General features: G+C 34.2%; 1 protein-coding gene across 8 annotated transcripts in view; it reads left to right on the top strand.

Moving 5' to 3' along the window:
- The window catches only part of LOC115232359 (serine-rich adhesin for platelets), a 138,370-nt gene that overhangs the window by 67,979 nt on the left and 57,249 nt on the right, over positions 1–13,142 (top strand). For 5 of the 8 annotated variants that reach the window (XM_029802207.2, XM_036500559.1, XM_029802205.2 and 2 more), the window contains one exon: positions 8,956–9,078. The exons of the other annotated variants lie outside the window; for them this stretch is intronic. In XM_029802207.2, coding sequence (XP_029658067.1) covers positions 8,956–9,078 — 123 coding nt within the window. The remainder of the gene's footprint in view (positions 1–8,955; positions 9,079–13,142) is intronic. 8 annotated transcript variants of the gene reach the window in all.

The raw sequence follows: 13,142 nt of genomic DNA, 5'->3' as shown, positions 1-13,142 counted from the left end.
AAAAAAAGAAAATTAGTGTAAAATGAATTAACAAATATGTTCGTTACACTTGTTTTATCCTCAGTTTTTACATTTCTTTCATTCAGTAATTTTGGGAGTCATGAGATTTCACAGTACAGATAATGTGTGGCTCAAAATTTGTTTCTGTTTAAAGGGAGGAAAACAATGAGAAATTTAGATGTCATTGATGAAGGAAAAAAAAAACCCATTTAAGTTGAATGTATTATCTTTTTTTTTTCTTTTTAAAAAGATATATTTGAAATATCTTATGGAGTAAAACTCTTCATTCCATTGTTAGCATATTTCTTTTGAAATGCATTGCTTTTGTTTCAATTAATTTTGAAAATAACAAAGAATCTAATGCTATAAACTTTGTCATTATTAAGCTAGTTTTTTTTTTTTAATTATTTTCCTCGAATTTGAATTAATATGAAATTTTGATAGGTTTTAATTTAGATCACATTAAAATGGGTGGTCTGAAGCAGGTTGGTATCAAAAAGATTGATATTTTGCATGTTTTAAAATCTTTTTAATGTATTTGATAGCTAGATTTTGAAAAATCTTAGATTTGATGATGTTTCCATTTGATAGAAAAAAAAATGCTTGAAATGGTTTTTAGAAACTACTTCAGTTACCACTATTAAATCTATTGGGAAATTCTAAATTAGATTTCGTATATTTGGATTTTCACATTAAGAATAAAGACAACTTTTAGGTTTTGATACTTTTAATTTATTATAATTCTCATCTAGGATGCATTATAGGAATATAAATCATCGCTAGTATTTGACTGGTACTTCATTTTATTGACCCTGGAAGGATGTATTGAATGGTATTTTGTTCACTTCTGCAACATACATCTCTCCTCAAGCATTATCATCCTATTTGTCTCCCTTCTTTTCATTATCCTTCTTGTGTCCAACTCCATTCTCCTTCAGCCCCTGTACTAATCATTACACTCAATCCCACCTTACTAGAATGTTGGCCCTCTTGAACTCCATTCTCCTTCAGCCCCTGTACTAATCACTACACTCAATCCCACCTTACTAGAATGTTGGCCCTCTTGAACTTCTGCAGGAGTTCAAGAGGAGCATTAGTGACATCTACCTCCTCAGTCCAGGAGTACCAGTAAGATCCACGGGTATCACCTCCTCCTCCAGAGCACAAATCAAAGTTTCAAATATTTTTTTTTGATTAAAGAATATTTAATCAAAATGTTGAATCTTTGTTTGATATAGAAACTTACAGTGAGAAATTCCTTTATTTTAGCAGCAAGTATAATACTATCGTTAAAATTTTCATCGTTTACTCCCAAATCAGCTCTGATTGACCAGTCAGCCTATGACCATTTCAACTCTTTTTATGAAAACAGTGTACTTCAGACTGCATTATACAGTATATCTTTCTTTCTTTTTAAGACCGTAGGAAGTGGTTTGAAGGAAGATTTGACTGCAGTTTCTAGAGTTTCCCCTCAATTACTTAAGTTAAATGTTTGAGTAAGGTCATTAGCTATTATTTAGTTGTTTATTAAAAATCTTTTTTACACAAGAAAAGGGTTTAAAATATATAAAGATTTTAATCTATATTAAAAGCCAGAAAGTTGGTAGAATTATCAGAGCAAAGAATAAATTGTCTTTGTATTTTGTTCTGCCTATCTACTCTGGGTTCAGATCCTGCCACGCACAACTTTCAAAGTCAATAAAATTGATACCAGTCCAGGTCAGTGGAGTGGTTGGCATTAGGAAGGGCATCCAGCCGTAGAAACACTGCTAGATCAGACTGGGCCTGATGCAGCCTTCCGGCTTCACAGACCCCAGTTGAACCGTCCAGCCCATGCTAGCATGGAAAGCGGACGCTAAATGATGATGATGATGATGATTGGTCATTAGAGTAATGACTGATAATTTGTATTGTTTATTCTCTTTGAATTCTTTGCTGTCTCATGAGACCTGGAAAAGAAAAGAAAAAGAAAAAAAAGGTTATATGCATTGCCCTTCCCTCCTTGATTAAACAGCAGAGAAAAAAAGTGGCATATTATTTGCTCATAATTACTTCATGGAGGTCAAAACTACCATATTTGACCTATCCTAAACAAAATAAATTGCTGTAATGTGTGAATATATATCTAGAAGACTATTTTATTGAACACTGTCATACTGAATGTAATTCAAAATTGCTAATATGGTGGATTACATTTTGTGTAAACATTTTTGTATATACTTACTATCTTCTAGCAATTATTTGATGCTGTAGCTGAAACCTTATGACAGAGAAAAATCTTTTGTATCTTAAAATTAAATTTGCATGAAGCTAAGTCATTTTAATCTGAAATATTTATTAGAATTTGTGATATACTACTTATCTTTCCTTATGCTAATCTAAAGCTGTTTAGTTATATTTTTCTTGTTTTAATTTTCTAAATGTGCATACTTAGTATATTATGCAATCATTCTCCGTCTACAGTATTTATAACAACAGGTTAAATTATACTTTAAACTATTTCAATAGGTGAATCTTGTTCTTACAGACAAAATATCTTATGTCAAGCTGACTGCATTTCACTATGTTTAATAATTTATTCAATAATTTACTTAAAATCTAGTCCAGTATAAAACAACTTTATGTAAACAAAAATAAAATGTAAGTAAAAGGAAGGGCCCAGTAATTTCCTTCGTCAACTAATCAACTTAAATGGTTGTAATTGTATACTATATTTACTACGGGATTATATCAGTGTTCAATTTAAATGTGTAAAATTTTGTGTTGTCTTACAGCTAGTTGTTAATGGAGAACAACTAGCTGTTAATCTATTTCTAAATATAGTCTAAATATCTTAGTGCTCACTAGTAACAAAACATACAAATTAGATTGACTGATAAGTAATCATTTATATCCATCTACCATATTTCCAAACAGAATTTACATTACATCATAACCAAAACCCTGAACTTTTTCTACCAAAATACATGCCCTTTTTATTTTACCAGCACCCTTAGAAATAGTGTTGACTGTAAAATACTTATGGGACTGTACAATATTTAAAGCAAGAGTTTTTAATATGCCCACATCATTTATTTTACTAATTTGAAGGCAATAGCCTCAAAGTTATTTAACCAAGATATCAGCAAATAATTTTCTAGTAACATATATTAATATTCTAGTTGTTTTATTTTAACCCTCATCCACATTTTCATAATATTTATAGATTTTTCTTTTTTCTGTTTCTTTGGACCGAATGCTTCTGCAGCTGTTACAGTATTTCTTCTTCACATTACAGTATTATTATTAGTAACTGAAGCAAAGACAAGAACACTATGTTTACTTAAAGCAAATTCATTCTAGATGTATGGAAATCAGAAGAATAGTGATTATAAAACTACAAATTTTCACTTACTTCAAAAGTCAGAGAGTTATTATTTTTTCCCCTTTAACCCTTTCATTACTGTATTTATTTTGAGATGTTCTGTGTTTCTTTCAATTACTTCAAATATAACAAAGAATTTAGTAAAATAACTTAGTTATCATTCAGCTTGTATTAGGAACATAAATTGTGACTAAGGTTTGGTGGAAGATTTTAATTGAAACCTTAAGAAAACAAGACATTTGTACTACAGAACCAGAGCCGGTTTCAGCCGGGTTGGTATCAAAAGGGTTAAATGACATAACATAGCTGTGTCATTTGCTTCCCAATCACATGATCTTGGGTTTCAATCCCACTGTGCAGTACCATATGCAAGTGTCTTCTACTATAACTCTCGGCTGACCAAAGTCTTTTGAATGGTTGAAGGAAACTACAAGAAATCTGTTGTCTTTGTGTATACTCCCTTTTTCTTTTATTCTTTTACTTATTTCAGTCTTTCGACTATGACCATGCTGGGGCACTATCTGAAAAGTTGTAGTTGAGCAAATTGCTGCCAGTGTTTTAATTTTTTATATCTGGTGCTCATTCTGTCTCTTTTTGCCAACTTTAAGTTACAAAGATGTGAACAACCAATATTGGTTGCCAAGTGGTAAGGGACAAATGCAATCACACTTGTGTGTGCAACACACGTATGTGTGCTTCCGTAGTTTCTATCTACCAAATTCACTTACAAGGTATTGATAGCCTTGAGATATTAGTAGAAGACACTTGCCCAAGGTGCCATGCAGTAGGGCTGAACCTGAAACCACGTGATTTCAAAGTGAATTTCTTAACCACATAGTTGTGCCTGCATGTGTGTGTGCATGCACATGCATACACGTGCATTTGTATCTCCTTGTCTTAACATTGCACAATGGTTGTATACAAGCTTCACTATCATGTATGCTGCGTCCTTCATTTCCAACCTTCTGTGGAAACACGTCTGGCTGTGGGGAAAATATACCTTGCTTAGAAACTGGTGAGAATTGGCCAAAGGAAGGCCATCCCACTATAGAAAATCTACCACAATGAATTCCATCTGACCCATGCTAGCATGGAGAAGTGGAAGTTAAGGTGACGATAAACACCTATTTATTACCAATTCAAGGTGTAGTGTACATGCTAAGCAACCAATATTTTATGCAGTTTGCTCTTTATAGATCTTTTGTGATCTCCCAAAGGCTGTTCATACTTACTTGTTAAAAGTTGTGTATTCCAATTCATTGATGATCTTTGTGCTATCAAGAATGGAGAAATAATTGATAAAGTGTTCTGTGGAACTCGATGACTACTAAATAAATGTTAACATGTGAATAAAAAAAATGGAAAGGCAATATCTACGACCAATCATGAGAAATGTGCATATACTCCACTCAAACTATAATTTTATGTTCATATCTAGGATTACTTGTATCTGTATGTAAAAGTGAAATTCATGTCATTGGCGCTCAGGGCGATAAAAGTACTAACATAACACATAGCTTTATATGTGGATGGGCTGAAAGTATATACCTATTTCTTTACTACCCACAAGGGTCTAAACACAGAGGGGACAGACAAGGACAAACAAACGGATTAAGTCAATTACATCGACCCCACTGCATAACTGGTACTTATTTATCGACCCCGAAAGGATGAAAGGCAAAGTCGACCTTGGCGGAATTTGAACTCAGAACATAACGGCAGACGAAATATGACTATGCATTTCACCCGGCATGCTAATGTTTCTGCCAGCTCACCACCTTAAAGTATATACCACAAGACCTAAAATAAAACTGCTAAGTAAGAAATTAGATGCCATTAATAGGTGCCATGAAATATTGTGAGACGTTTCAGATATTGAACATTTAATAAATTATTTCATAGACTAATTTTAAAAATGCAACTTCTGTAGACATTTAAGAAATGCAACTGCTATACTACATATTGATGTATATCTTTCAGTCAAACAATTTTATGTTTGATACTATTTTTTGCTTACCTATCACATATTGTTAATGTTCCAATAGATTAAAATTTTTTTTTTACTTCTGCTGATTAAATGAGAATTACTATCTTATTTTGTAAAATGTGTGTTTGCATTCATTTTTTTTTCCGTGTTTATATGGAGTATTTTTATTTTGTTTAGACCAATTATTTTTATAATTAGATGTTTTTTTTGTTTAGTCCTAGTAAGTACTGTTTTAGCAGGTTTACGATTAAAGGTGTTCCAACCATGACCATCACAATCTATTTTTTCAGTGTAAGTGTACTTATAATCATAAGCAATGTGTTTTTTTTTTTTTTTGCAAGATGTTAGGGTAGGATTTGTTGGAAATTTAGCTGCTATTTTTAGTAGGTCAAGTGACCACATAGAGCCACACTCATGGGTTTGTTTAGTTGGAAGTCTTTCCTGTTGCAAACAACTCAACAATGAGGTATACCTGCTTCTGTTGGTCAGGAAAACTAGAGAAAGTATTCTTAGGAGCATAACAGCTATGGTAATATAGTTTAAACTCACTATGGTCTTCTTGGTAGCCTTGTAGCTTGACCCAACACTTACTTTCTATCTGTGGCATGCTCACAAGGGAAAATATTTATATTCAAAATCTTTAGGGTGTGAACTTGATTCAGCATTTTCAATTTCATTTGACCTTACAAGACCTTATTAGTTTGTTGTTGTTTTTTAGATAAAAAATATTGATTACATCATACTTGACATTTCATTAAAAAAGTCATGGCCTGAAAGAGATGGGTGGAGAGAGAATTTTATATATTGATAGACTGAAGGTGGATATTATTATATGTTACTGGTGCAGGCATGAATGTGTGGTTAAGAAGTTCACTTCCCAACTGCATGGTTATGGGTTCAGTTCCATTGCAACGCACTTTCTGCAAATGTTTTATACCATAGCCCTGGGTCACCCAAATCCTTGTGAGTAGATTTGATAGATGGAAGCTGAGAGAAATATGTGTGTATGTGTGTGAGAGAGAGAAAGAGAGAGAGAGAGAGAGACACAGACAGACAGTTTTTCCTTGACACCACACAAAAGAATGGGTTTTCATTAGTGGTTAATGTTGGATCTGTAATCCAGTACTTAAAATGTAATTTTATATTCCTTAAATGGTCTTAGTCATTGAACTGCAGTCATGTTGGGACACCACTGGCACAGCAGGTTTAGTTGACCAGATTGAACCCTGTTTGTTGAACCATGAGATTGTGGAGCTTAACAAATACATAAAAACAAACAAAACAGATTTTTAAATTGATGTAAACATAAATACATACACACACACATACAAGGTTGGGTGACTAAATTGAGACTGTTTGTGTTGAGGTATTTCAAAGCTTGCAAATAAAAAGGTAGAAGCATGGAACTTTGACATAACATAAGGAAAGATATCACTCACTATGTCCATCATCATTAAATACAGATGGGGAAGTCTGAGCATGTCCTCTTGGTCTTGTCCATATTGATGGACTAAATGTTTCATAACCATGTAACTTGGTTGACTTTCCACTTCCCTTTGTATATGCTCCAAGTAGTTGAGAAGCTTTGAGGCTCTCTTAAATTTAATAGCTTCAGAACAAGTTGTGAGAATGGTTTCATGTCTCTGAAAATATGGACTTCATACCTAAGTATTTTTTTAATGGTCCTAACTCTATTGTCCTCTTATTCACATTATGTTTTCTTGCAAGCTTGGTCTTGATTGTGGAAGAATTTACTATGATAGTTTTAAATCAGCCAGAAAGATGTGGGTATCTTTGGGATCACAAGCCAACCCAAGTAGAAGGTACTGTCCTGTTGTTATGGAGTAAACTTTTTAACCACACAGCTGTATCTGCACCTCTCTGCATACAAAAATGTTGCCTCTATTTTGCAGTTAGTAGTTCTTTCATATATTCATGTTCACATATTCAGGAATAAAGGATTATTTCTTCATAAACCAAATTTAGCTACATTTCTTTAATAAATTTCGCTAGGATAGACTTTCCTTTTTATCCTTCTTGGTATAGTGTGACGCCAGTATATGACTAGGGTCACACTATACCGTCCTCCAAAATGTTTGGCCTTATGTTTAAGAAATTATTTTTTGGCTCTTCCACTGATATCAACTTTGCCTTTCATTCTTCTGGAGTGGTGGTGGGTGGGTGATAGAATAGAGTAACTGTCAAGTTCTGGGATCAGTTTAATTTTACCTATTTCCTTCAGCCAAACTTTCTGGCCTTGTGCTTATATTTTGAGTTCAAATCCCACTGAGGTCAACTTTACCTTTCATCCTTCTAAGGTCTTTAAAATAAAAGTACCAACCAAATACTCACCTCTCCCACAAAATCTGTGATGTTGTACCTGTATTAGCAATTGTTATTTTGTTAAAAGCTATTATTATGGCAGTGAACTGGCAGAAGTTAACATGCTGGGCAAAATGCTTAACATTTCACCGGTCTTTGTTCTGAGTTCAAATTCTGCTGAGGATGATTTTGCCTTTTATCCTTTTGGGGTCAATAAAATAAGTACCAATTAATCACTGGGGCCGATGTAATCAACTTACTCCCTCCCCCAAAATTGCTAGCCTTGTACCAAAATTTGAAACCATTATTATTATTATTATTGTTGTTGCTGTTATATATTTACTCATGAAAAAGCTTATTTTTCTGTTTTGTTTATTTAATGGTGTCACTTCCAGAAATGTTTGTGCATAATGCATCTTAATTGCTTGCTCTAATCCCTCCTGTGAATTACTTTAAACCTGCATTGTTTTTGGTCAGTTGCTGTGCCAACTAATTTATGTTTTTTTGAATGCTAATACCATAAACTATTTAACCACTTGTGCTCTATTTACATTCATTTCTTAGCTATAAACTCCATTTGTATTGCTTTAAACCCATCTCTCTTAAGAATTTCTAACTGAATTATCTCAGTTTACAGTATATTGCTCCATTCAGCAATTTTTGGATATGATTACAAATCTCAGAAATGATTGTTTCTTGATTATAGAGCCAAACCCACTCACAACTGCTTTGTTTTGATAATCTGATTAAATATATCATTTGAAAGTTGTAATTTTCCAGTCTTGTGTATGTGTGTATTCTGAATGTGATCTGATTTTCTTTTCCCTTTTTTTTTTTTTTTAATTATTATTATTATTTCTTTTATTGCTACTGACCAATCTAATCAAGGATTTAGAGTATTCTGCTTACCTATTAAATATTTCTTTTCTGTTACCCCAAGCAGTACTAATATAGTTATTTTCTCTTTCTCATTCTTAATATTTTAAGACAGTTCTATGCTGCAACTGACTTGCAATTTTTAAGAAAATTTTCTTATTCTTTTTGTTGGTCTTGTGGCTAGACTAAGTGAAAGTAATTATCTCATTTGGATATATTTATATAGCCATCTTGATAATGGATTTTCTTTGTAACATTTTACATGATTTGGCTAATTCCCTCTGCTGCCAGTTGATCCCTTCGAATTACGAGCTGTGTACGTACCCAAAGTCCATCCCTTATTCAGTCCAGCCAGTGATCTGAGTAGCATTAATTTTCTCATTCCGCCTCTTTTCACTGCTTACAGCTGGGAACAACAAGACTACAGGTTTACCTGAGCAGTCTCCTCCTTCCGCCCATGACTCGACTCTGGTCAATTCCGCCAGCTCTGTCCTTCGCTCTGTAGCAATGAATGTTAATCTTCAGCGAGGTAGGTATTACTTAGGGCAGCACATTCCACAAGTGTACCAGTTCAATGCTGAAACACTGTCTTAACTTCAGTGTTACCAATTATTAAAAGGTCTGATCATTCTGTTATCTTAGCATTGTGCACAAACATTTGGGTTTCATATAAGTACTGTAAACAGTTTGCTTACTTTTTGTTATATTTGTATTTAATTTTATCTGAGTATTATTATTATTTTTTTTCTATTTATTTTCAAGCAAAATGTTATGACATTTTGTTTCATGAAATCTGTGGATTAATAATAATGTAGGTAAAAATAACACCTCTGTTACATTGCTGTGTTAAATTAGTAAAACAATTTTATTTATTTAATTCTTTAGAACAAATTTTAAAAATTAGATTACTTGTCATTGTTTTCTTTTTAAGTAAAATCAATAAATTTGATACATCATCATCATACATTCGTTTTCCATGCTGGCATGGGTTGGATGCTTGACTGGGGACTGGCAAGCCAGGAGGCCACACCAGGATCCAATCTGATCTGGCAGTGTTTCTACAGCTGGATGCCCTTCCTAACGTCAATTGCTCCGAGAGTGTAGTGGGTGCCATTGGAGCCAGTCAGGCGGCACTGGCATTGGCCATGTTCAGATGGTGCTTTTTATGTGCTACTGGCACAGGAGCCAGTCCGGAGGGGGGGGTGACTTTGACCACGTTCAGATGGTGCTTTTTATGTGCCACCAGCACGGGGAGCCAGTCAGGCGGCACTGGCAATGACCCACGCATGCATGATGCTTATTGCATGCCACCAGCACAGAAGCCAGTCAGGCAGCACTGGCATCAGCCACAACTACAATTTCCATTTGATTATAAACTTTCATTATAAACTGTCCATGTGAGACGACATAACTATATAACTTAGCTAAGTACACACCTAATAAAGCATTTGTTGCTGTGGAAATATATTACAAATATTTGAACTAAAACAAAACCTGTTGTGAGTGAAGCCTAGTTGCATAGTAAAATAAATCTTTAAACTTAATGCTTTAAGATAGATTCCCTCCTTCAAATGCTCTTGTCATTTGAAATAAGGAACACATCTGCTGTTGAAGATGTATGTGCAAAATTCATGTACTCCTCAGTTCATCATAAACTGCACCTCTCCAATTGTGAGGTCTGCTGCATTCACACATTTTACCGAGGATGTTGGAGCATTACAAATTTTTCTAGTTAGTGTAGGATCTTACATTTACAAATATCTAGCACTGTTTGTAGGATCAAACAATGCTTCTGAACAGTGTTTTCTGAAATTAGATTTTCTTGATTTTTTTTTTAAGCATTGCAGTAGCAAAAATGACACTGCCAAAGAAAATATTTTTGAATTCTACAAAACTTAAATTTGCTGTCTCTGTCTTTCATATTGGGAAAAGAGGTAGCAGTCATGCATTGAGTTGTATTCAAGCCGTTATATGTTTTCCCTGCAGTGTTAAAATATCAAGGGTCTCTTTTTTAATTTTTTGAAACTAAGCAGACGTTAAATGATGATGATGGTCTAGTGGAAGGGAGCCATACCCATTGCCTTTGCAGGCTCTTCAATATTGGTGAAATAGACATTAATGCTCCTCTTGAATAGTTGTGAGTCAGTGGTTGCAGGATAAACTTGGGCCGGGAGGACACTAGAGAACTGACAGCTGGTGAGGTGTGTGTATTTGTGGTGGAGGTGTCCATATAGACAATAAAAAGAAGTGAGACAAATGTGAAGACTGCCAGGGAGGTCACTGTAGCAGCAGCAGCAGAAATGGTAGAGAGGAGATATTGGTTAGATATTGGAATAATTGCTGAATGACTTCTTGCTTCTTTTTTAAAAATTCAATCTAGGATGTCTGTATCTGTAGGTGTAGCACTGTCCTAGATGTGAAAGCAGTACTCTATTGTGGATCTCACTTGAGTTTTAGAAAGGTCAGTAGTAGTCAGGCCCAAAACATTTTTCTGGCCTACATGAAATCTTTGTTTAAGATGCACATTCACCAAGTGTGATCCTTTGTGGGAGTGAGGCCAAACATTTGTAGAGGCCCTGAGGTAATTGCATGCTGTTTATTGTGAATGGGACATGATAAACTTAATTCTATCTATTTCACTTTGTATATTTTAGATATGGTTTTGCATATATATTGTTTCCTCAACTCCTTTGTCTTTCTGTCTTTTGAACAATCATTATGTAGATATGGAGATACTTAATAATAGTTGCTCTGTTAGAATTTCAGTTCATATTCAGTTCAACTAATTGGAATCCATAATGCAATATTATTTGCATCCTAGAATTTTATATACTTACTACAGAATCTCAGTACATTTCATTCCTCTTTTATTTGAAGTGAAATAATAGTGAATGATCTGATGTGGTAGTGAGGCCATGGGTGGATATGGTAATAGACTGTTAAATCTCAGGTCTTGAGTTCATTTTGTGTTATTCTACTCCATGCTCTTTTTGTTGTTCATTTAGATACTACCTTTAATTTAACATTGATCACTTAATTTAGTTCTTGGTAGTAGGTGTCGGGTAATTTACAGGAGCTTTTTGCAATAGACTGGCATTTTATACTTAGGAGATTTATCTCCCATTAATTTAATACTTTGAAACCAGAATTAAGCACTGGTCCTGAGGATATGCTTTAAACTTATGGAAGCATACAAAGATGAGATATGTATTTTTATACCGATTAAGGTATATATATACTGTTTTGACCTCATGAAATTTTTTAGATTTGTGATTTTGTTATCTTCAGATTTTAAAGCTAATACAGCTGATATTTATAAACAGAAAATAACCTCAAAGTGTATGATGGGTATATATAGGAATTTTCTATGTCTATATTCAGGTTGTTTTTATACTTGCTGAATGTGGTGAAAAGGGCAGCTCCCTTGATCTTTGCAGATCTTCTGAGAGTGATAACCTCAGTGCTGTTATTGATCAGTTCACACAGTTGTAGGTCAATATCTACAGGAAATAACAGAGGAAGGATAATATTCTAGAGTGATGATGTACTGGGTTTATGTAAGGCCAAAAGGTTGGAAGTAACAAGAGTCCAAAGTGGACAAGTGTGTTCAGAGGTACCTGAGTGGAGGGGGTATGAAACTAGCCAGCTCTGAGGAAGAGATGTCATTATAGTAGAAATAGAGGTAACTGCATGTCTGTGAACCAGAGATCGGAGCACGTCTACTAGTTATTTTATGTCAGTCAATCAAATGTCCTGTGGATGTGGTCCTGAATGTGTGTAGCAGTAGTACTGTTCCAGATTTGGGAGCAGCATGTGGGTCTTATTTGAGCTTTGTAGTGTGTATTTGGGAATGAATGTGTATGTGCACTGCAAGTTTTAATATCAACTTTGACTAGTGTGTCTAATATTAAAAGCTGGTATTGAAACTTACAGCATTGAAATTTGGTCTCTGAGTTCAGATATAGTTGATATTATTATTAATTAAATAATTTTTTTGTTTTGGTTTATTCAAATTTCTAAAGTTGTTAAATGCTGAAAATGTGAAACTGATAATGTTTGCTTTTTAAAATGTTTCTAACATGACGTATGAGCTACTCCCTTGAATTCCCTTTCAACTAGACTATGCAATATTGTCATCATTATCATCATTTCAATGTCCACTTTTCCATGCTTGCATGGATTGGACAGAATTTGTTGAGAGATTTTCTGTGGCTGGATGCCCTTCTTCTCACCTGTTTCCAAGTATGATAATATTTCCCTATGATTTGACATTTTCACAGAAGATTGGAAATAAAGGATACTGCTTGTATGATGGTGACACTTGTTTACAACTGTCATATGATGTCAAAGACACTAACACACACACACACAGTGCATTTCTTTCAGTTTCCATCTGCCAAGTTTACCTACAAAGCATTGATTAGACTTGAGCCCAAGGTACCATGCTGTGGGTCTGAACCCGACATTGGGGTTGAGAAACAGGCTTCTTAACTGCACAGCTGCACCACATATGCTGGATTAATTATGCACTAGTGGCTACAATATTTTCAAAATGATTTCATGAAAGAATTAAAAATTGAGGAAACTTTGACA

Source organism: Octopus sinensis, linkage group LG2, assembly GCF_006345805.1.
Source record: "Octopus sinensis linkage group LG2, ASM634580v1, whole genome shotgun sequence".
NCBI lineage: Eukaryota > Metazoa > Mollusca > Cephalopoda > Octopoda > Octopodidae > Octopus > Octopus sinensis.
This window is presented reverse-complemented; position numbering and strand designations above follow the sequence as displayed.